General features: G+C 41.0%; 2 protein-coding genes across 4 annotated transcripts; one reads left to right on the top strand and one right to left on the bottom strand.

Moving 5' to 3' along the window:
• Window positions 1–1085: 1085 nt before the first annotated feature.
• LOC135333719 (DDB1- and CUL4-associated factor 17-like) lies at window positions 1086–9273 on the top strand. 3 transcript variants are annotated; one of them, XM_064528745.1, is made up of 14 exons: window positions 1090–1344; window positions 1393–1812; window positions 2248–2647; window positions 2786–2853; window positions 2918–3053; window positions 3307–3443; window positions 3590–3767; window positions 4051–4267; window positions 4810–4952; window positions 5358–5461; window positions 5621–5699; window positions 5805–5876; window positions 6362–6523; window positions 9050–9273. In XM_064528745.1, exons 3-14 carry the CDS (start codon window positions 2543–2545, stop codon window positions 9200–9202), a joined length of 1554 nt encoding a protein of 517 aa, XP_064384815.1. In that variant the 5' UTR covers window positions 1090–1344; window positions 1393–1812; window positions 2248–2542; the 3' UTR covers window positions 9203–9273. The 3 variants fall into 3 exon arrangements, 1 of the variants encoding a protein (XP_064384815.1); XR_010394028.1 differs by having other exon boundaries at window positions 1086–1812; window positions 6362–8523; XR_010394029.1 differs by having other exon boundaries at window positions 1086–1812; window positions 6362–8594.
• LOC135333659 (uncharacterized) lies at window positions 9239–25734 on the bottom strand. Its single transcript, XM_064528661.1, has 17 exons — window positions 25523–25734; window positions 24044–24217; window positions 23292–23406; window positions 22280–22680; window positions 21783–22011; window positions 20694–20899; window positions 18632–18748; window positions 17991–18119; window positions 16085–16204; window positions 15792–15917; window positions 15490–15609; window positions 15188–15307; window positions 14867–14995; window positions 12512–12769; window positions 11735–11875; window positions 9943–11481; window positions 9239–9732 (listed from the first exon to the last, which is right to left on the bottom strand). The coding sequence occupies exons 1-17, from the start codon at window positions 25635–25637 to the stop codon at window positions 9350–9352; spliced, it is 4422 nt and encodes a 1473-aa protein (XP_064384731.1). The 5' UTR covers window positions 25638–25734; the 3' UTR covers window positions 9239–9349.
• Window positions 25735–25789: the final 55 nt, after the last annotated feature.

Below are 25789 nucleotides of genomic sequence, written 5' to 3'. Positions count from 1 at the left end.
GAACTAATTGACATCAGTTTGAAAACCTCTCACGAGATAAACCGACAGTGTGCATACAACCGAAGTGGTGTCTTGTGCGGTGAATGTGAGCAAGAACTCAGTCTTATTCTGGCTACCTCAAAATGCAAGGAGTGCTCGAACACTTAAAGTACTCCTTCAACTTGTCTTCCCACCCTATTTGTTTTTTCTTATGCTTGGAATTATTGTTTTGTGCAAACACCTTGACTCAACTTCTTTCCAATGCCAACCCTGTTGCTGCACTGCTGCACTGTCACACACTTTTCATGCTCTCTTACTCCAAGCTGCTGCGGTTCACAATTTCTGCAATGCAGTTTAACTTTCTCATACGGTATTTTAACCCCGAACACACAGCTCGATTTATTGCTGCTGTTGTAATCCTCACTGCTGGTAGATTGTTTATACTGTTTTGATTTTCTTTGGCCAATGGTTTCCTCACTGCTCAGATCATGAAAAACACAATGGTTTCATGAACGCATACCCTCCCCTCCATTCACTCCAAAGCATCGTTACTGGCTGGGATTACTTCTCTTTTCTCTCATTGCTTACAACATCATAGCTGCCTTTGCAACGGATACCTACTTACCTATTATCTCTGCTGGGTGTATAGCAATTGGCATATGTTTTTTCAAGCTAATTGTTAAGAAAGTGCACAAGACTTCGCTTGGAGATCTAATAGAAACACTTTTCTTATTCAATCTTACGATTTTAGCATACGGAACCTCTTATGTGCGAGAAATAAAGGGGAATCAGTACATACTAGCCAACTTTTCCATGTCTATTGCTTTCATTCTCTTCCTAACAATCGTGTGCTTCCATACACACAAGTACGTTCTTAAGAAGACAAATGTATGGCTAAAAGTGATCAACTGCTTTAAAAGCAAGCGCATGATGATGGATTTGAATCTTCGGCGAAGAGCTGCTAACGAACAAGAAATTCAACATGTGTTAGTTGGTGATGAAGATAATGATGTAGATATAATAGACATCATCAATGAGCAAGTTGACCCAACAAATAATTAATATATGCATGCACAAAAGCTATTTCATCTATGCATGCGGTTCAGTTCAGTACTTATTGTTCGTTTTTACACAAAAATAGCTTCTTCCATGTCTTCCGAACACTAATGTACAGGTAGAGTAGTACAAGTGGAAAAAACAAGCTATGCAACATATCCAAAATAAAGTACTCGTATTTTGACACGATATTAGCCCAGTTGCCATAAAATGTTTCCACACCAGCCTGCTTTAAAATATAACCCGTGAAAGTGGTGAAAAAGAAGCTTAGTATGCTATTGCACACTAGAAGAACTGCCATCAGCACAGGTAATAACATCATTCGTCGATTCAGTGATGTTTCAATTCTATTTTCAGATCGAACTATGAAGCTCCTCTTGAATATTCGAAAAGCCTCTATCGAAGTTAGTATTGTAATGACAAAAGCAGGTGTCATTGTAAACACTACGAAACAAATGACTACAATAAAAAATGCTGTAACAATATTTCGTCCTTCTGGAGATTCGTTTTCATAGCAGAATATATGACAATGTACTGGATACCTTGCCAAGCCATTTGTGATAACAAAGACAACTGTCCAGAAAAAAGCTACAAGAGCTGCTATTGCTGTGAAGAAGTAACTATGTTTGTAACCAATTCGCTTCCCTTTCATTGTGAGAAGCTGCACGACACTCAGGCAGGTCACAGCTACAATTGAGTACACTGTGAAGAATACTCTTGGTGCTTGCAATGGAACTATCGTCCATCTTGTACAATGACAGTAACGAATGGACGCAGGTGAGTTCACACACTGATCCACACAGACAAATAGTTTGTCGATACAGACACCAATCAAAAGGGATCCAAAGAGAACTAGAAGTGGCTTGTGCTTGACCTTGCTTTTGATTAAAGCAACCAATACTGACACATTCATGAGTATTGTAGTAGGTAGAAGCACTCCGATAAAAAGAAACAGGTTAACTGTAGTTAGTGGTATCCATAAAGGGAACTCAATAGCATCGGTTGCATTCATAGCATTTGAAGAATACATGTACTTTATGAAGCCTCTATGATTGTACTGACTCGGCTAAGATTCTATAATTCTGTGTTTATGTCGAGAGAAATACAGGATGAACTGCTGACCCGCTTAATAGATAACACTATACTTTCTCATTGATTTTATACATTTGTTATACATACAATGTACATGTAATTCCCTTGATTCTGATGTAGATATTTGATGACTATAAAAGGCAGGCCCGGACTTTCTGCTGTTTTCGACAACAACCAAATCCTTATACTGTACAGTAGATGCAACTATGATACAAGTAACCCTATCTGACTCCATGGAAATCAGTTCATGGGAGTCCATGCAGAAATCTCATGAATCAGTCGCCCTCCGTGGGTGGGGAGCTCACGAGACTAAGCGCGCTTGTAGTTCCCATGCTGATTTTTCTCTAAAAAAGGTTGATGGAGAAAATATCATTACGTTCTTTTAGAAAACATCGGCCTAGAAACGAGAGGAGAAATGAGTGTTAGTGTTGTGCACCAACTCTACTCCCTCCAGAGAGAGACCAGCTGTGAGAAGGCCCTCAGAACCAGCTGTTCAATAGCAAGAACCATTGTATTACAAGTAAGTTTAGCTTGCAGCAATTTCTAGGTACTAGACTTATAGTCACCCTTGTATCATACTACTACGAAAGTGTGTGTGGGATACAGTTATTCGTTGCATACTATTGTCTGTAAAGGCTCCGTATTCATAATTATGTAGCCATCAATGGAGTTTCAGCCTGTTTGGAAAAGACTATCAAACAAACATGTATGTATTGGACTGGACAGGTACGTTAACAGTGCACCATATTTTCCTCCGTCATTCTGCCCCGCTGTACACCATCCACTCTAGGAGGATGTATTTTGACAACCACCAAGTTGCGTACTACAATGATGGTATTGGTGGCCAGCCTCGAATGCTGTACGATTTTGGAGCAATAAGAAAAGACATGAAAATATTGGCAGTGATACTTCATCATTCGCACATTGTAAGTTGGTATTTTATAGTCTTTTGTAGCAGTTATGATAGTCTTCTTTGTCTCGACAGCCAGCTAGTGAGCCTCCTGTCCCCTAAACCCGATTTTGATGCTACGATACATGTAGCAATACACATCCATAAGTTAGGAGGGTGTCGAAAGAATGTTAATTCCACAAAAAAAATAATTTCATGTGCCTCGTAATAATAATTGTATAACGTAATCGTCTGGATTGATGCTAATTAACCCCTAGCTTCCTCCCCAGCAAAGAGCCTCCCCTTCAAGTGAGGAGAGAGAGGTGTGTCTACTGGTGCTCTCAGCCGACGGCTACCTGAGGGTGTTCAATGCCAACAATGGCTCCCTACTCAGATCCGTCTTCCTGTCAACTGCTGTTAGCTATCGGTGAGCCCGGCTAGTCACGATATTATATACTGTACTTATGTGGTTGCTACCACCGCTGTACACCCCATTTTAATTCAAGCTGAGCAATATTTTCCAAGCTGCTTGATTAACCCAGCGTGCAGCAATTTGTTTGTATTTCCATTCAGGTACCTACAATGGGCTGACTACCTCCATACGGTACAAGTTAAGTCAATACAGTTCAGTAGACAGCTGGCACGACAAAGGGGTGTGGCTAACGAGTACACCTCCTCACGTCTCCTGGTCGTTGCTGTGTTCAAAGTCCACCCACTCGAGCTGGTGGCTTGTCTCTCAGTGGACAGAAAGGTGGGGTTCATTAGTGTGAGTTGCTTACCTGATAACACGCTAGTACTTCTTCATTCTTTGTGGCCTTTAGCAAGAGAGCAGCAATTACTTGAATGAGGGGGCCAATAATTCATCCTCACAGACACTCTTTATTGTAAATTTTGAGGAGCTGTGTATTTGGCACAAAGCCCAGTATGCACAGCAGACTAACTTTAATACTGCGTGCAGCAATCCATTCATTACCCTTTGATGTGCTGTATATTAAATTTGCTTGCTACACAGTCACTTCTTTTCACCTGAGCAGATATTTGGTGGTGACATTCAGGATGCCTCACTCAACCAGGATGTGCTGGTGGTGGCCCACAGCACGGGGTACTACCGGATGTACAGTCTGCCATGGATCATTAAGCATTACAGTGTGGTCAAGGCCACCCTCGGAGAGTGGGTGGAGCTAGGAGGCACAAGGGCCGGGGTGATGGGAGAGACTGGCTTTGGGGTGCCACTCACCTTGAATATTACTGGTGAGTGGGTAATGGCAGCCTGTCAGACCATGGTGTAATACAGTATAGAATAACAGTATAGAATAATTGGCAGTAGATAATAATTATCTGAAAGTAGTCCAGGAGATGACTACAATAGCTGTGTATCTATACTGATAATAATACCGTATAGCGGGGAATTTTTGTATTAATTACCGTATTTTAAATATTCGCACAGCTCAGGATAGTGACGTTGAACCTAGAATAATTTCGTTGTTTTAATTTGCGTGTGATGCTATACAATACGAAATATACTGCCATATGAAAGTAAGCTATACGGTACCTTGTAAACTGAATCTGATAACTGGTTGTGCATAATTTGTATTTATACTTTCACTAGAGTTGTTGGAGCGTTGACATAACAACCTATACCGCATATAGCGAGTAAATTTGGCGATCAGGTGGGACCCGCTATACGCCTTTTATTACGGTGTAGATAGAGATATTTTCCTTAGCTACTGTCTAGTTTTTGTCTACACACTCTGACTAAAGCATATACTATTTATAATTCCCCCCGCCACCAGAGCGCCCCCCGCTGCTGTTTGAGGTCAGGAGTGGCTCTGAGCTGGGAGTGAGCTTCGGAGGATCCCCAACAGTCTACTTACACAATCCCTCCCCCAAAGACAACAGCGTCTTCTTCCTACGCTCACTGCAAAGTGGAAAACTGGTCAGTGCCTGCAGGTACAGATATTGGACATGCATCAATAGAGTAGTACCATACTTATTCGATTTAAAGCGACCCTCCAAATATGCGACACCCTCGATCTTTTCCAATTTTCTGACTTCTAAAAGTAGTGACTACTGCGTTAACTTTTTATGTCACGTCCTAAATAGAGGTCAAACCATAGCCTCGATTCCAGGCCGCAAGAAACAATGTAATTTATGCGGCCTATAATCGAGGAGTAGAGCAATATCCAATTAGATACGACCCTCTAAATATATGACAACCAGGACTTCAAAATAATTTTTCAACCTCCAAAAGAAACGACCTCTGGCTTTGTAACTATAGTGTCGCCTTAAATTGAATAAGTACGGTATAGATTTTTGCAAATCCCTTAATTTCTTCTTGTAGGTTGCTAAGTTTAGTACAGACACTGTAGCATTCCATCAAGATGTGGTAGACTTTCACCATGACGATTATCTGAGGATCATGCACATCAGTGGCAGCACAGTGAGGTGATACAATGATAGAGATTTTCATGGGGTAAAAATTCTTTTTGTGGGCAAGTTGACTTGATAAAAATTTTAATCACAAAAACCTACGCATGGTTTACCAGAACGCATGCAATGCAGTGCATATAGTGAAGCAAACGACATTTTTTACTTTCTCTGCAGCTGCTATCAACTGGTAGAAGAGGGAGTTGTGAAACTTTACACTACTGACTTCAGGTCACTGTCAAAGAGGAAGGAAATTGTAATAAATGCTTGTCTCATGTATTTACCAAATAAGCATGCCTGATAAAATTAAGTGATTCACTATCTCATAAAGGGTTGCTAATCTATTCCATGCTTTATTCAGCCCCTTAGGACGTCTTCTGGTCGCACTATTCGGAGGAGGGTGTGTGCTCAGGATATAGACGACCTCTTTGTGGTGAGTAAGCAGCAGTAATTTTATGTAGCCGTGTAACATAGAAACTAGCCTCCTCCACATATCTCAGAGAGAGTGGCGTGGGGGACGAGGCTACATAGAAACGTGATACTGTTTTTTCAGGCTTGTTGGTTAAGACTAGCTAAGGTAGTTCTTGAGAACAGGGGTGTGCTCAAGCCCCCTAACCCCCCCCCCCCCCACTGGATCCGCCCTGGAAGCTATACTGTTAGGCTAATCTGAAGTGTTTAGCTGCTTCTGCGCATGCTAATCAGCAACGCAAAAAGCTTTCAACCACGTGGACACTTAATGCGCATTTGCGAGTGGGTGTTTGCTATTAAATAATTAGCTGAACTCATGTTATACAGTAGTCATTACTGCACTAACTGTGTTGACATAATTTATCATAATTATGGTATAAGAGGAGATATAGATTCATCAACAAATTCATTGTATGTTAGATAATAGATAATAATTTGTTTAAAATGCAGTCAGCAGTCCAAGATGTGGATTATGAGAATGAGCTGGACCTACTCCATGCTGTGGTCACACTGCCGAGCAGGGATGGGGATGGAACAGAGGCGTGGTTCTGTTTCCTTGACGACAGAACTGGAGAAATAATAAAAAAAGTATCTTTACCAACCTGGAAAACTGTAAGTGGTAGTTATACATCATGTAGTACGAAATTCGACATGACATTTTTGTGTCAGAGGTATTGACATATCTTGTTTCGTATTCGGGTAAACAAACTTGGAACTAGATGACTAATACGCTCATTCTGCTGTAAAACATCTTTACACTGTAGACATATTGGCGGTTTCCTGTAGTGGCTCAAAAGGCCTATTTCAGATGGTACTACGATTTGAAGTGTTTTGTTCAATCGAAGAATTGATGTGTGTATTCCCATTGTCTGAACGTAAATTGGTTTCACTATTGTTTTCCGTCTCAACGTTTTTTGTTCTTTGAAGTAAGGAAAGGGTGGGGTTCTATAGTTGTGATTTATGTAGAAGGGTAATGGATATTTGGATATTTCGGTTTTTCCGTCGCATGTCCAGTTCTTTAAATATGACTGCTGTAGTGTTGTTTTACTTCCTTTCAATTCCATACTTGAAGAATGGCTGAATAGAAATGCCGAGGTGTTTGACTGATCAATTGCCGTCATCATTTCACTCCAGTTCCTGCGTGTTTGTGGCACTATGATTTCATCCAAATCTGTAAATATCAAGTACCTAGCCCTGTACATGTTTCTATAGAGACAGTCGTTGATGCATACGGACTCAGCGTAATAGTGCGAATTAGAGGCATCATTTTGAGATAAATTCCACTCCACAATCTCCAGAATACCTTGTTTCTCATAGTCTCTCAGTACTTTCATTGTAGCTGGGTTTTTGTCCTGTACGTACACAGTTATCCATCCTGCTCCAAACGCTAGGTTGCGTTCAATTCCTTCAATCACCATATTCAAAGAAATACGTTTGCCAAACATTGGAGTTTCAATGCATATTCCAAAGTTGACAGATTTGTTAGATTCAATTCTCGAAATGTGAATCCAATTAGACACATTAGGAGGTTTGCATTGTTTGTTTTGAGACACTGCTACGTTGATCGGGAGTGGATAAGGTACAACACATCTAAGACCAAAGGCCCAGCTGTCCTTGCCAACTTTCTCATCAGCTATATTCAGATTTTCTTGTGTAGCCAAACTTTTTAAGCATACACTGGTTCTATTTGGATACTGAAATGCACAATAGAAATTTTCCTTGGGTACTGTATGTTTGTGTAGACCAAGTAGAAATACTGTCGGATGTCCCGAACTTCTCTCATCTAAGTAGGCTGACACAAGTCTGGTGTTTCCTTTACTACTGACATTGGTCCACTTGTATGCTTTAGTTATCGCCGAGGTTGGTGAGATGTCTTTGTTAGGAGGAGGTTCCTTTGCTTTTACTGCAAGCTGCTTAGTGGGTTTTGCATGAGTCCAACTCTGCACCGGGTTGACTGTAGTGCTAGTGCTGTACTTCATAGGCATTTGGGGGATAGTCAAAGCCAGCTGCTGCAGTAGAAGACCATTCCTTCTTGAAGGCACTTCAATTGGGATCTGTCTTTTAGCCAGCACATCAGGATAGTAGAAAAAAATAGTTACTGTCACTGCACTTAATGCTAGCAGACAAATAAGAGCAAATAAATTTCTCATGGCTAGATCTACTGAATGAATGTTAATTACAGTAGGTCGCCAAATTCCAAAGTTTGTGTGATAGACTACACGAACTAATTGCACACTCTATCAACACTTTATAGGCTAGGTTGCTTCCTGCCAGGACAGTGATCACTGAAAAAAACAGCCAAATAATTAGATTTTTGCCAGAACGTATCGATCCCCGTTTTCTCCAAGCTACACTGCTAGAGCTAGAGCTAACTGACATGACATAGCTGAGTGCAATCTAGATAGAGTGCAGTACAGGTAAACTTAGCACTAATAACAGGACGTAAACTAAACCACAACATTCCTCCTTTCTTAAGTGAGGGCTCACAACACTCATTAATTAGCATCGTAAGTGCTGATGTCTCGGTGGATGTGTCAAAGCTACATAACATAAAGCTATTAGCTATTGCTATAAAGTATAGTAGCATCTATGGACAAGTTTTGCTATGTACAGTAAGTAGACTCTTGTAAATCCGGCTACCCTTGGGACAGTGCAGGCGACGGCATTTCAAAAAATAACCGCGGTAAAAAAAACTAAACTCGAATCTACGACTAATTTTATCGTTACGTCTCGAGGAATCATAATGCTCTCTATTTCAATTATTTAATCTGCCAAACAACACCCAAAACGTAATATTCGGCCGTAATAAACTTACACCTAGTTTGGGGCAGCCAGTACTGACTGACCAGTATACGGAATACCGATGGCCACATTTCAGGGCGAGTGTTGTGCAGTAAACATCTAGCTAGCAATTCGTGGCAAACCAAATGGCCGGTATATCGAGAGTCTATATTGTAAAAACAAAGCATTATTTTGTAAGTCCCCAAATTGCAATCCAAGAAACCGTAGCTAGAAGCATAGTATACTGTTGCCATACTGGTCTGGCCCCAGACTATAATATAATTATGGTGTTACTGTATAACTTGCTACCTTGTTCTGTATCATGGTCTTATAGCGTATCATTTCCCTCACATGCAGGATGCAAGCAACAGCATTTACTATGAATTGGACTGCATACTCCATTTGGTTAAAGATGGCGGTGTCTCTACTTGCCATTACTACAGACTAACCAGAACACATTCCACATTAACTGCTATGCCCTTGAAAAACACGAAATTTTGCATCTCATGAAAATTTAACACTACGTTACATTTTTTTAAAATATACTTGTGCACCATAATAATATACACTGTATAACTGTATATACGTGAGATGATAGAAGAGGTGGGACAAACATAATGGAAAGCAATAAATATTACCAGTCAATGAAATAGTTAATTAAGGATTGAGTACTTCCTCAAAAACTGCATGAAATCCTCTAAAACTACAACTCTCTGGCGCATTCACTTTCAGCACAGCTGTCATAACACCATGGCTACTACCTAATGTAAGTGTCCTCCGCCCTAGCTCTAAATCCCCGCAAAAGGTGGCCAAATCATCTCCTTCGGTGTTGAACCCGCTGTAAACTTTAAGGCTTGCCTCGGAACAATTCGAGCTTAACGGGAGGTCAAAATACAAGAATCGCAACTGGTGGACCTTTTGTGAGCTTGAAATAAGAATCCAGTGGCACTGTCTAGCAGTATGTGTGTCAAAGAACAATGGGAAACGAGGTGGTCCAAACTTTGTTCCTGGAGCTATAAATGCGTAGCACTGGAACAGTCCTGCATAAAGATTTTGAAAGCATAGCAAAATTAAGGTAAACATGGATTTTGAAAGCATAAAAAGCTGTCATTGACATATACATAATTATTATTACATGAATGCTTTCAATTTGGTTAGGGTATGTAATAGAGCATGAAGCAGTACAGATATTGAGGTGCCTCGTTTCCAATCCTTAATTCTCTTTCCTGTATCTATAGTTACACACATACCATCAGAAGCAATTGGAGGAGGGGGAACAATGCACACATCTTCGGATGACTCCATATCGTCCCCTGTCACAGCTGTAGTTCCTAGCGCAGTAGTAGTAGCCACCGCATTACTAGTTGTGTATTCATCTGTTTCAGATAGTGAAGTGGTAGTTGTGAGTGGAGAAGTAATAGTGGGTCTATCAACGGATGAAAACATAAGTCTAAAGCCCTTCCTCGATTTGTTGTGTCGCGGGCCAGAATGGAACACAATCATTGCTCTGTGTGAAGTCGTTTTGATTGGATCAGGTTTCCAGAACGAGCATAATGGACCCCACCAATCATCATCGTAGCTGTGACCGTCGTACACCTTTATCCAGTCTTTTTTGCACTCAGGCATTTTACCGCTCAATCCAAACACGAAATGATTAAATGACAGCTCGATGATTTTGCTCGGATCGGGTAGCTCAATAGTCCATTCACAGTCAATATTTACCGGATAAGTCTCTGGCCAATTTGTGGAATTGAAAGAGCCACTGTCTTCAAAGAAATGCCCACCACATCCTGGGGGTTGTGAGGGGGGTTCGGTATGTGAAAGTGATTTTGTGCTCGAGGTGTTTGTTACCATAGTTCCTTCACTGAGGGTGGTAGCATCGAATGAGCTCTCTGGCGTATTTGTAGATGGTTCTTTAGTACTGGGAGGGGGTGTCATTTTTTGTGTAGTAGTTGACGTTGTAAGCATTGGTGAGTTTGAGGTAGTATATTTTGTAGAGGGTACAGCAGTAAAAATTGTTGACGATTTGGTGACCGAGTTCTGTGTAGAAGGCAGAGTGGAGTGGGTGGTAGGTGAAGTATCTATTGATGGTATCTTTTTGCTTGTTGTAGTGAGGGGTGATATGGTAGATAATTCTTTGGGAGGTATATCAGTAGAGAGCACTGCTTCAGTACTAGATTCAAGTTTTGTGGTGATGGATGCTTTGGAGGGTTGGGTTGGTGAGTTTGTAGTGGGGAATTTTGTAGATACAACAGTTGAAGGTGAGTTTGTTGGTGAATGAGGATCAGTAGATGCTTGTTTGGTTGCCATGGGTTCGTTTGTGGTGATATGCTTGGTAGAGGAACTGGTTGAGGGCAGGGGAGGTTGCGTGGTGGTTATTGTTGTGGGTGGGTGAGCTGCCGTGACTACAGAGCTAATAGAATCAGTACTTGCATGTGATATTGTGGTTGGAGATTCTGTTACAGTAACAGTCTTTGTTGTAGAGCCATCAAATGTGGTTTGTAGCATATTTGTAGACGGAATGTCAATGTCGGTTATCAATTGTATCGTGGGAGCATTACTGGTTTGCGATGTCGCCTCTTCACTGTTGCCTTCTTGTAAAGTATTTGTAATCGCTGAAGAGTCTGTTTCACTAGAGCTTGCAGATACAGTAGATGAAGCTTTCAGGTCTTCAGTAGTACTAACATCAGTGGAGTGCTCTGTGATAGGATTGTTTGTCACGATGGGTGAGGTGATGGGATCAATAGGTTGGACCATGGTCGTGACATCTTTAGCAGTAGTGAGGGGTTCTGGATAATAGTGAAAAACAGAAGTAATACATGCAGTACCATGATGTGTTGCATAAAGCACAATTAATAGTTGTAGGCTTTTGATCAGAAAAACAAAACGAGCAGCTCAAAGGAAGTTATTCAAGGAACTGGTTTCCATGAGCGGCTATTGAGGACTAATACATTTAAGCACAGAATAATTAATACAAGGGTCGATGTATACAACCATTTACTGGACTACTGGCAATGGACGAAACTAGTTCAAATATCTCACCTTTACAAGAGAATTCATCACTGGACAGGGAGAACCCGGGTGGGCACTGACACGTCATGTAGTCCAGCCCCTCCCCCTCCGCACACACAAAACCCTCGTCACATTCGTCAGCATACTCACACTCGTAACCAAGCAATGACTCTATAATTGGGTATTTTGAGCAAAATGAAATCAACACCGAAATGAAGACCACTGTCAATTTATACTTGTTGGGTTTCTGATATAACGCAGTGAGATAGGTATGCACTACTGTAAGCTAATATATTGCATTTGAGAAGCTGTACTTGTGCATACAGTGTTGATAAGCTAATTGAATGTGGGTAAAGTACTGGCTGTTGTACAGATTCTCGATCTCTATTGTGGTCATGCATTGTGCCACTGAATGTGTTTTTGCATGAGGACATTGAGAACCTAGCTTGTGCCACTGCATGTGTTTGCATGAGGACATTGAGAACCTTCTGCCAAATACCTATAATTTTCGAGGGTTAGCAATCCTCCACAAAAATTAGATCCACGGAATACTTAGCTGACAGACGACACAACGTCATTTGGCCAAATAGCGCGAATTTTATGAACGAAACACTTTTAGAGGCAACTCCATGAAATTTAAGTGCCACGAAAATTTCACGCTATACGGTAATGGCAAAAAAAGATTGGTAGTTACTATCATACTAGGTAAGCCATATTGGGCCACCTGTTTGAACTTAACACTGGGGGAAACACTAGCTGGTATATTCTATCCTATATAATGCAGCCTAGCCAACATAATTAACTCACCTATACAACTACGTCCACTGTCATCCATAATATATCCATCCGGGCATTTACAAAGGTATGATCCAATCAAATTCTGACAAGTTGCCCCGGAGGCTCGATTGCATTCATCTGTCCGACTGATACACTCGTCTGCGTCTCGGCATGTGTACAGGTCTTGTAGAACATAGCCTGGGGGGCACTCACACTGGAAGGAGCCGGGAATGTTACGGCAGGTGTGGGAGCAGTATGCACTGAATCCCTGGGCACACTCATCTTGATCTGTGAAACAACAGCGTACTTATGTGCATGACATACAGTTATGTCAGAAAGTCCGTTCACTTGCAACTCATCTAAAACCTCCTATATAGAAGCTTACACACCATTTAATTACTAAACTTTTAACTCCACTAAATACGTAGCAAATAGATTGAAGTATTATACTTTTCTTAGAAACTGGATTATTAGCGCTTACTCGACTATAAGCGTATCTTTATTTTAAGTGCATGCTCAACTGCCGGTTTTTTGTACTCGAATTAAAGCGCTTTTCCAATTATGCGAAGGATATTAGGATAATTTTGTTTTATATCTAGGAGCTAGCTAGCTTGTACAGTGCATGATAGCTATTATAGCTGGTGATATCCATCTGGAAAAACTCTCTGGGCATGCTGCTCCCTTGTTTGATCATGCTGAGAGAATGTGAGACAAAGATGAGGTCCTTTTGTTCCAGTTCCCAATATGAATGTTTCTATAATATGAATTGTGAAATAAACTGTAAAATGAACTGTAACATAATAGATCCAGTTAGGGCTGCCTACTTGCCTTGCTTGCTCACTTTCTAGCTAGCTTACAAGTCAGCTAGCTCTCATCACAGAGACATTCGGTTACTGGGTGGGGCTCGAAAATGACTGCATTATAGGCGCATTCTCGAATATAAGCGTATAGAGCTCTGCTATTTACCCCATGAGCGCATGCGCTAATAATCCAGTTTCTACGCTGGACGTTTAACAGAAGGCGCGCAAGATAGTCTGCCAGTGTGTTGATTTATTTGTCTGTCATTACCCGAGGCCGTGCCGCGGCCAGCGGGTATAATAGTCGTCTTGTTTGTTTGTCTGTTTGTGACACACGAGTCTGCTTACCTGGATTCCACAGCGCTGCGTTCACAGCCTGGATAGCCTTCACACAACAAGTTATTAGTTTTAGTAGTGGCAGATTTTAATGTTTAAGCTTCATTGTCGAATAAAGCTAAGAAGCTTAAACTTACACTACTAGATACACCCTGCGCCTTTATTCGAGGTGGTAGGCCTACGTATTTACAGCTGAAGTGATCCCGTACCAGGAACAATGGAACAGGGTCACTAAAGTCGAAAGCTAGAATTATGATTGTAATGAGGGTTACTTCTTTGCTTTATCCCTAGAACCAAGAGTTCATTAGGAAGAGTACGCAACTCCACTTAAAACCGTAGTAGGCGACGTTGTGATAATCATCACTAATGTTATCTTACGGCACCACTAATTGATCTCATTGGTCAACAGCTGTAGGATATACCCTTGCTTACTTTCTTGAACAAATGAAAAAAACAACTTGAAAACTGTGCATGCCTGGGGCTGTATAATATTTTTCTAAGAAAGTAAGCAAAGAGAAGAGCCATGCTTGACAGTACTAAGACTCAAAGCGACGGCATAAACACGGAAGCTGCTCTCCAACAAGATGGCTAAGCTGCCATGGGTCCATGGGCGTGGTTAGATACATTTTATCCAAGAAGAGCTTGCAACTCCAGTAAGGGACGTCGAACGGTTAACGCTTGGACCAAGGAAGCTCTTGAGCATCTGTGTAGGAGTCGACGCGTTGATCAACTAGCTCTTTGACGGCTGCAAAATTTGGCATAGTCTTGTTCTTTTTGCAGTCTGCATCGTGGATTGAATTGTTGCTAGGGAGAGGTCCTTTTATAGTGCTGCGGTCACGTGGTATAAGTCAGATATGTCACACCTACTCGGAGATATCTCCCCCTCTTAGGTGTAGTATATCCTATACTCATACAACTGCCAGTATAGGAAAGGCAACTGCATTACTTGTATTCATGTAAACAGGCGAGGGTTAGCACTTCAGTGCTCTAGTTTCTGAGTCTGCTCACCCGGCTGTCAAATCGCTGCATTTACAGCCTGAAAAACAATTCATTAACTTCTATCGTGCAGATTTGATATAAAAGCTTCGTTGTCTAAGCAAGCAAAAACCTAATACTTCCTTGCACATTGACTAGACTATAGACACCTTCACCACTCATTTCCTCACGTATTATACTACTCACATTAATTTTTATAAAACCATGCCCTGGGTTTAGCACTTCAGTGCTCTTGGTGAATTAGCGTTAGTGTCACCTTCACATCCTTGCCCACTGGGGGTGGTGTGGTAACCAGGGGGACAGGAGCATCGATACGTGCCAAAGTAGTTAATGCAACGTTCCTTGAATGGACACGTGTTATCACCAGTCAAACACTCGTTGATATCTGCAACAAACAATATACATGGCGTAATTGTGATAAGATTATACAGTAGGATTATACAGTAGGTCAGACAAAAAATCAAAAAGTGCAGTAAACTTGGAACAACGCAACACTAAGGAATTTCATATCCTAATTGGAAGTTAAGAAGCAGAGAAAAGATACCATAAAACAACTTAATTGCTACTCCTCCCATACCGGAGCAGGTTCTGTAGTTGTGGTCGAGTGTGAGTCCCTCGGAGCAGGAGCATACGAAAGAGCCATTAGTGTTGGTACAGATGTCCTGACAGAACCTACTCTCTGAACACTCGTTAATGTCTGCAGGGAATATGAGTATGTATGCATGAGTTACTGAGGAAAGTCCATCTAATGATGCACGCATAAGTACTGTACAACATTCACGCATTTGATCAATTATAGTTACAGCTAATTATTCTCCTCACACGCAATTGTAATTAAACATTTCGCTCATTTCATGCTAACAATTTCCATGGCTGTACCTTGACAAGAGCGCTCATCAGTTGCCAGGCGATACCCTCTCCTGCAGCTGCAGACGGCACCGGAGCTTGTGTCCCTACACAGCTGGTCACACCCACCATTGTCCATGGAGCAGGTATGTTCTGCAGGCAGGATGATATGATGATGTCATAATTTTATTATACTACTTATCGTTATTAGCCACACAGCTATAACTAGAGTCAAGAGCATTCAAGGAGAAAATGAACGTACTCCTTAACGAGGTCGGCGTATCGAACTGGCTAAGTGAGAAAGCAATCTTAGCAGCCAGCCGTGGCAAACTCACCAGGAAGACAGTTGTGTTGATCAGCATCCAACTTGAACCCGTCACGACATGAACAGACGTAGGAACCGTGTGTGTTGGTACACACATGGCGACACCCACTACGCTGGAAGTGGCACTCATTGTCATCTGTATGTGTGAGGATTGTTATGCGTTGTTGGCATAATACAGTGATGATCTTTACCTAAGCCAGCCAACTTAACAAAAACAATGATTTGTAACTGATGATTTTTACCCATTGCAAAAAGTTGTTTCATAATTCGCTAACTTTGTATGATGATCTTTACCCAACTCACCAATGCACGAGCGCCTGTCACTGTGCAGCTTGTAGCCAGATCTGCAGGAGCAGATCTTATTGGACGGAGTCTCACTGCAGATGTGCTCACAGCCACCATTATACAGACTGCATGACGTTCCTGCATAAGATGCAAATGATATATAATAGTTTGAAGGCTTGTACAGTGTCATACGCAGTCAATTATCTTGCATTTTAAACCTGAAATACAGTATATATCCATTACAGCCCCTAGTATACAGTACAGCAGTACATGTGGCTATGATTGCTTTCGTGTATTTGGGAAGGCACACAGACAAGCTAAAATCGGCCTCCCATTATCAGTTTTATATAACTACACAGTGGCATAGGAAGCAATTGGGGGGCTCGAATGGAAAAAAGTTGACCGTGCAGATTGATAATTCATCTGCTCCAGCCCCTGGAGCCGAGCCCTCCCCTTCCTACGCCACCACTGCTACATAATTAAGATTATACACACAGCATAAATTTCATTACGTAAATGATCCCACAATGTGGAACTATGGGTAGGAGAATAGCTGAACTATATGGACAGGAATAGTTCGAAATAAGACCCTGAACTAAAGTGAGGGAATAATAATGTTCTCAATACAAACTGGCCTCAAGCAAGTTCTTAACGAAATTTTTAATCAATGGCGGCTTCAATTTTTTGCAATAAATATCTATGTATGATTTAAACACCTAGCATACATTTCATCACCCACAATGACCATGTAGATGACAAGAGCTGAAGTCCGTTATGAAACTATGGGCAGGAGAGACCTGAAGCACTATATAGAAGTGAGCTTCGATTTTTTGCAATAAATTAATTTGTTGACTATAATGATACACCTAGCATAAAATCAATGATCACCATGACCAAAAGAGTACATGCATGGAACTATGGACAGGAGTTCAAAGACCTAAACTATGGACAGGAGTTCAAAGACCTAAACTTAAAGCACTAGAAGTGAGGTAATGCTCTCGTGTAAACTCGGCCTCAATTTCTTACGAAATGTATAACCAATTCTTCAATTTTTTGCAATAAATATCTACATATGATTAAACACATAGCTATTCATGATCCCACAATGGACATGCAGATGACGAGAGAGTTGTGGAAATATGGGCAGGAGGGACCTGAAGCACTATATAGAAGTAAGCTTCGATTTTTTGCAATCTGTTGACTATATACACTTTGCAAAATTAATCAATGATCCCACCATGACAAAAGAGTGCATGGAACTATGGGCAGGAGAACACCTGAACTATGGACAGGAGTTCGAAGACTTGAACTAAAGCACTAAAAGTGAGGAAATGCTCTCAGCTCTGTTCTGCCAACTATTATTGAATCAGGTCACATGCTACGGAGTCTCCCTATGGGACACCACCTCCCACCTCTGTTAGCAAACTTTCAACATAATGATTTACCAGGGAAGCATGCTAAGTGGACAGGTACTTTCATTATGTGGACTCTGTTTGCCACTCTTATTAATCAAATCATGTAGCTCTCAATAGGAGTAGGCGACATAGTCAGGAAGCTGATTCAATGTAGGCACATGCCACCGTGCAACACACCACACACCACAGACTGCAGCTGCAATGTAAACAGCAGCTAGATGATCAAATCAGTATTTTTAAAGATTTGAGGTCTATTTGTGCGTGGCTTCCTTCCGACTATAAGCCGAGTGCACAGGAAACTTATATGACCTCCAGTTTGGACGAAGGACACGTCTGTTCTGCTGTGCTTGTCTCCTTTGAGTATATGTACTAATCTAACTAGCCATCCATATTAAGCATATACGTACAGCAGGGTTCTTCTACATAATTATTATACAGAAGCAGTGAGTATATAGTATAGTGAGTGATACAAGCAGTACACTTCCTCCAACACACACACACACACACACCTTCCAGTCGGCAGGAGTGGCTGTCAGCCTGCAGCTTGTAACCAGGGCGACACCCACAACTAAAGGATCCTCCCGTGTTGACACATTGATGATCGCATCCTCCATTGCCAAGAGCACACTCGTTCATGTCTGTGTAAAGAGATAAGCTCATGTACTGTGACAATTAATCATAATTATAGTACACGACTATCAGATATCGTACAATATGTACATGCATAATTAATTATTATTATAATTATAGTCACTGTTTTGTTACACGATATTCCTTTTTGCAAAATATCTCTGTAATGAGGCTAATTACCCACTTATTATCATAGAGCCTACTGGCTACCACATCCCATGCATACACAACACATATGGAAGGAACACAACATTCTTTGTAGCGGTAATGCCAGTTACCGCAGTAGAACACAATGGTATTCATGCAGGCTATAAGCAGAAATTAATGAGTCATGCATGGTTCCTAGAAATGGATCGTCTATTCTAGTTCTTTATATATGTGCATGGTAGAATACTTAGTAGTTACGTATGCACTGTTTGAGTTCAAATGCATCAAGTTTAGCAATGCTGCTAAACAATCAGTACAAGTCTATACGGGTGGTCATTAAGAAGGGCTCTCAAAACAGAATCGGCTAGCTCACCAAAACAATTGTGTCCATCTGCAGACAAGAAGAAGCCCCGAGGGCATCGACACTCGTAGGAGCCGGGAAGATTGCGACAGCTGTGAGAGCAGTGCGTATACACACACTCGTCGATATCTGAGAGTGCATGTAAGTGTGAATGTAGCGATGACACGTATCAAATGCATAGAGTTCAGTTGATTAGTAACGCTTAGTGCATTCAAGGTATTCATGTTAGTTTCCAGGTAAACCCGTTGATGGTACAAATTAGAAACACAAATTTAACTAATGTATAAAGTTACTATTGTAAGAAGCCTGTTTTTCGTTAGGATAACAAATTATAGTACTTGCTAATGCATGTACTTATCGTGTTACTCTTAGGTGGGTGTGACAATATACATGATCAGATTAGCCAAACATGACAACTGTATTAACTTCCACGAAACTATTGACATCAAGTCAACAATGAATGATCTTCGGCCTGGTGTAAGGAAAATGAGCCAAGGTAATATGACTTTTTGGCTGGTCGTTAAAATCACTAAAGATACTAATATGGTATCTCATAGCAACTGCAAGTGCCCAGCAACTCTTCGACTATATGACGTGTCCACAGCAATAATCATATTTGAAACATGGTATGTAATTTCATAAGATCATAAGAACACTTTGTTGTGCAAACACAAAATGGTATTAAGCCATGCACATCCTGACATATCTCTGACTACATCATTTAAAAGTTTGATTACAGCATATTCACCTTTGAAAATACAGCATGCAACAGATACCATTAAAGTTGAAATATTGAATATCGAATATCATCAAAGGAAAGTTTTCAAACACTTACACAAACAAACTGAAGCCAAAACGTATTCACCTTTTGTGCAGAACCACATATGACTACTTTGAGTCTCTCTTATAGCTATGGCTGTCATAGTTAATTTGCTTGTGCAGCAATACTTTTATCTGTGCAAGAGATCAGGTTTCTCTCCGCCTATACATACTCAGAGCTTTGATCATGCTTTCATAGCATTGCAAATTGGGAACCTGACAGAGCACTTTTAAGTCCACATAAAGAAAATTGCTATAAACACACCACACTTACATGCTTCGGTTTTTGTTCTGACGGTTAACTAGTTCAGCACAATTGTGAAAACGTTGCAAATGGGTCTCATAATGCGGTTCCATACAATTTTGTAGTGACAATTGCTATGACTATTTGATGTGAGAGGGATGCAGCACAGAGCAAAACACAGACTGTATAATATACTTCAATGAGCGTTCCTAGACAATCATTGCTATGGCTGTACGTGGCTCTAGTGTGCTAATGGTTACTAGCTGGGATGTAGGACACATGCAGCGGCTGGGCATTTCTATGTGAAAGAAACCAGATAAAATTAATGGGAAAAACCTACAGCTCTATTTCCATATATGACTATATACATGTACTTCTGGGAATCAGTGCTGTGTTTAGGTTATATGAAGAGGTACTAATTACTGTGAGCAGACTGTGAGGGAGTGCAAATGGGTTTGTCCACAATAAAAAACAAGACAGACCATATATAGAAAGGTTTTCCTTACCACAAGGTAGGAAGCACCGTAAGTGGGTGCTTTGCTTTTAACCCACCTTTTATTGGCTTTTAGTGGCCAACATGTACTCAAAGTTTACTCAATTGAATGGGTGCGTAGCCTAGTAACAGTGTGCATACATTACCTTATAGGGGAGTCCTAGTGGGATGTCCCAAAGGACTGGCTGATTGATCATGTACAGTATACATAATACACACCAGTCATCATTACAAAACCAATTAATAATTAATTAATTTAACCACATGTACAAATGTATTAGCTGTAAACAACTCCCTACTGGGATTCAGCGCAAGCAAAGGTGTGTGTGACAGACTGAGGAGTATACCTATAACACATTTATAACACTTACTATGCTTAATTATCAGAGGTACATGTAGATTAAAATGGAGGACTGGAGTTAACCAAGAAACAAACACGTAGAGCATCCACGAAACCAATCTCGTACACATACAACATGCAGATTTAACTTGTAGACAAAGTCATATTGCTGACTTACCTACGACTTTATAAGAGGCCCTGAATCCAGCGAGTGGTGTGAGTGTGTGTGATCGATCGTTGTCATGGTCACTGTGATAATGTATCCGTGCTGTGTTTGTTTGTAGTCTGTAATTGTAGACATTGTAATAGGCACAAATCACTTGGCCGTCCCCGCTTCCATGGAGATTATCAAACACTTTGATGTAATCCTTGACGCACTGGTACCTGGATGAGAGGGTTAGTTTATAGGATAAGTAAGCAAGATGTGTGTGATCATACAGATTGTTAGGGTTACAGCGCTCAAGTCATCAGATTAGGAGTATAGATAACTATACAGAACAAATTGTGAGCTGCTACGTAATTCCATATAAAGGTGTCAATGAGTTAGTGATATTGTCCATATAATTATGTGGATTACAGGCAAATCAACTCACAAACCAATTTAATGACACGCATGCACGCATGTCATGACAGCTAGTACACATGTATCTACACTATATTTAGTGCAGTAATGAATCCAAAAACATCCAAACAAATCCCCAGCTAATAATTGGAAAGCAATAACTATGTCCTCACTACCATAAGCAGTGCATGCACTCGTAAAGCCATGCAATGGCTAAGGACGCGGTAAGGTTCACCAAATTGTCGGAAAGGAAAGTGGGAGGTTGAATAAACACACGCAAACAATTTGTGTACGCAAGTGATGTAATTATATTTCAAAGAAGACTTGAAGCCAGTGGAAAATTACGATACTTGGTAAGGATATCACAAATTAAAGAGTTGAAGGTCATATTAGAGAAATGTCCTCCCACTAGCTACAACCTCATAAGTGCATGCCACTGCATATTAAATAATTACTATAATTATATTAGAACAAAATTAATTACTATTAGGAAGAAGATGCTATTTACAACTACACGTTCTTTTGTCTAGCACATAATTTTATAAGTACATAAGATATGTAGGAAACTGCTACGTGTACATTATAATGAAAATATGAAATTCTCTCTCTAGTGGGACAGCAGATTCCTCTTATGCTATTTGGCAATAATCCTACCGGCTCCAAATTGCCAAAACAAGTGCTTACACTGTAACATGTGCAACGTACGTGTTTTCCAATTCAATTGGATCAAATATCAGCTGAATTGTGTAACCATCGGCAACCTTGATCATCCAGACACAGTCCGTATTGTGCTCATAGAGTGGGTAGCCAGGAGACTGGAACGATCCTTTCAGAGCCGTCAAATGCTCGACACAGGAGTAGGGCACGGTGGGGAATGGAGGGGGTGTGGGCAGAGGAAGAAGGATCACACTGGGCGGGGGCATGTTGTTCGTATCTGTATGGGGTATCGTACACACAATAGCATAATATTATTACGTGCAGTACGTACGCACCAATTAAATTAAGACATATTTCAAGTGGTGGAAACCAGCTCAATGAAAGGTCTGGATTTTAATATAATGCTAGTACAGACACATACACATGGGCAGTAGTTAGTGCAGAGTAGGGATATCAAGTGACAGTGACAGTTTTGAAGTTTTGAGCAGCCCCAACTAAACCATTAAAACACCCAGACCCAACGTCTGGCCCACTACAGAACTCACCACACGTATACAATAGATTTGTTTGTTCGATATCCAACTCGCTCAGTACTCGAGCTTTCCCCACTGGGATGGACGGGTCCTTTGCCCTGAGGGTGTCTACAAAGGGATTTCTGGAGAAAAAGTTGGAATCGTAGTGCATGATACTGTTGTAGTCGTAACCGACTCCTTGAGAATCAATCCGCCATGACGGAATCTTTTGGAAATTTGTCTCATAACCAGGGACTATGTTGCCTTCGATGATATCGATGTATTCGTCACGGTCCGGTCGGCTCTGCTCGTGCCAGAAACCAACAACATGGCCGATCTCGTGGACGATTGGGTGAAAGTTGAAACAGGAACGACCAATCGAAACTCCCTGAGGTTGACGGCCATAGTCAATTCTCCCAACATAGGAGCAGCAACTGAGAACATGACAATTAATACCAGTGAGTTCATTGTACTGACAGGATAAAGGAAACAAGAACTCGATCATCCACTGGTATATTCACCACAAAAATGGATAGGTGTATTAAGGAAACCTTTAAACACAGAGCCCGGATGCATGGGTAGCATCCTGGGTGAGAGGAAAGGTAATGTGATCGGTGTATTTCCCTTCGCAAGAAGTTTATTGGCTATATTATGGAAACCCAACAAGGCAGGAAGTTGGCTGGAAATGGCCCACTAGAATTTGGACAAACAGCAACCCCTCAGTCTTAAAAGTACCCCCTGACATGGAAGTGCCCACACAACTTGTGCAATTAGTAGGGTTGCCAAGCTATACCAGGAAGGCCCTTTATTGTTCTCTTTGTGCACTATTACATCTTCTGTTTGCTACTAAGAGTGGTTCATAGACACACCAGCTGAGGGTAAAACAATCCCACAATTATATGGTACTGAACAATACACACAGCCAAGACTTGTTAATTTGTTGGTTTGTTGGTTTGTCAATGACAATACTTACATACTACATGTAGTACACATAAATGGTAATTGTAGTAATCTTACACAATAGAGAACCATACAAGGCTCTTACCCTGCTCCTGGGAAGAAGTTGACATAGTGCGGCTGGTTTGAGCGGTGCTTGAATCTAATGCAGGTGTGGTCTTCCCAATGCTTCATTGCCTCCAGTATCTGTCTCCTCTCAGCAGCTGCAGATAATTAAGTGCTAATTATTGCAAGAGGTGCAGCATAATTATGAGCTCAGTTGGTCGAATTATCCTGACATAATGTTGTTATCTTTCCGCTTAGTTCATGATTTAAGGATTATTCCTGTCAGGCCTTCATTGACTTCAAATCCTTAAAATTCATTATTATGCACTTACATCATACAAAATGTCACAACCCAACAGCGTTAAATCATGGACAGCATAATGGTGGTTCACCAGTTGACTACCTCTACTCCTTTCACTACTACACCCACAAATAGCGGAGGTTTTAAAGAGCACAACAAAGTGCTATTATAGAAACCACAGAATAGAGCCAACACATGTTTCCTTCTGTTCATTCATGTGTGTGTAAGCCGAGCTTTTGGCACAAACAACTCTTGGAATCACTAGACTAGAGCTTTACGTTTGTAGTTCTTACTGTAAGCTAGGGGATGAGAGGCTCTTTGCACCAAATAATTGAGTTGGCAGGCGTTGGTAGGGGAACTATACATACACTGAACCTTGGACTCGTTCTTGAGATGGTCTTAGTAGATTATGCTCCCAACTACAACACTATACAAGCCCCTAGGGTTTGTTAATGTACAAGCATAGTTATAATGCAATATACAATCATAGTTACCATTGAATCTGCTTGAAAAGGTGTAATATACGACTCCATTTGGCCACAGCTTTCGATTCTCACTGGTAGCTCCCCTTTTCTTCCTGTCTTCGCTTCCACTGTTGCTAGGCGACTCGTTTTGAGGGAGCAGGGAGGGAGGAAAATAGGCGATATCGTTATCATGAACCTGGGTAGCTGCATTGAGGAAAACAGGAACATGCATGGTCATGGTACTGTGAAAGTGCTGTCTAGACACACCTTTATGCACTTCGGCTTGTTAGTATTATTAAGTTAAGAGTTTAACCAGGTAATGGCATACCGTATTACTAGAATATTTTGCTGGTGAAAAACCTTTGCGAATGAGCCAAATCAGCAGAAAATTTGACCCTTTGCGATCACGTTCTGGCAAGGATCGTGTGTATTTACTAGTAATAATTTAGGTTTTGCGGATTTTATTGTTGCGAATTGATCAACCCTCCCAAATTCGCAAATGTTTGATTCTCGCAAAACATTCTAGTAATACGGTATGTTATCTAGATTGCACAAGGAAGCTAGTGCTATTTACCATGTATGGCAGTGCTTGTTTTAAATGCTATTATTGCACGAGAGAGACCACACTCTATATGGATATATTGCCGATCATTATTTTTATGATACAGTTTTCATTGCAGAAACAAAAGCAGAGGTTCTTCACATTTTGTTTCCTGTAATAATTTCACCGTGCAACAGTGACGGCTTGCGAGTCTACCATTATTTCCCTGTATAAGTTTAATACCGTAATTTAGCTCCGTATGTATACTCTCAAGTAAAAATCTAGCGATAGATTGTCCATAGCTAGCTATAGCTACGGCAAGTTTAAGTTTCAGACTAACGTATACATTGTCTTGCTGAAGCACTCTCATTGCAGAACAGGCCCTGGCTCTCAAGCTCCTCTCGAAATGAAGAAACATCTTTCAACATGGTATGGCAAGACTCTTTGCTATCAATTGCTGCCCTTTGTGATGGACTATACAAGCTAGTAGGTAGGACCAACACTGCCGGCCCTTGTCGACAAGTGTATTGTTCTTGGAAAATCTTTCTGCTTTTGTTTTTTGGTTCCTAACCACGCCCAGATACAATCAATACCAGACCTAGTTGGCGACCTAGCGTTATTTTAGAGACAACGAGGCTGGGAACGAGGCCAGCGCAGTAATAGTAACATGATGAGAATAATTATTATTGTTATCTTGATGGCTTAATTGATCCATTAGCCATGAAGGACACGGATGCATTCCACAAGCCCAGAGCTGTTGCAAGTGTGTGTATAGGAAATAGATCTACTCCCACAAATAAATTCCAAGTTTCTTCTTTTTGGCTATACACAGCAATTAATTTCCGCTATCAATCAGTGATGATAATATGTGCAAACCTGATGAACCCTCTGTCATTTTTGTTCAGTTTCAGTATTCATGGCAGAGAACGTATTTTTTTATGTACCATGGTACAAATCCTCCAACATACCTGAGCTAGCACAAGGATCAGAAAGGTCAGGAAGGAGTTGACAAAGAGTCCTTTGTCCACAGAGAAGCAGACCCACAGCCAGGGACAAAAGAGTCAAAGTTAATCCCCCACACATCCTCAATGCACCAGGTTCTCTGTGCTGTCAGGGAGACCTCTTGGAGTCCGTATATAGAACACAGTGCTGCCTCTTTAGATCTATTGTTCTCCCTCAATTAGTGAGGTGGTATGGCTTCATAGCCGGAAATCAGTATCCCAAGGGTCAGAACA

Source organism: Halichondria panicea, chromosome 3 (assembly GCF_963675165.1).
Source record: "Halichondria panicea chromosome 3, odHalPani1.1, whole genome shotgun sequence".
NCBI classification, from domain to species: Eukaryota; Metazoa; Porifera; class Demospongiae; order Suberitida; family Halichondriidae; genus Halichondria; species Halichondria panicea.
This window is presented reverse-complemented; position numbering and strand designations above follow the sequence as displayed.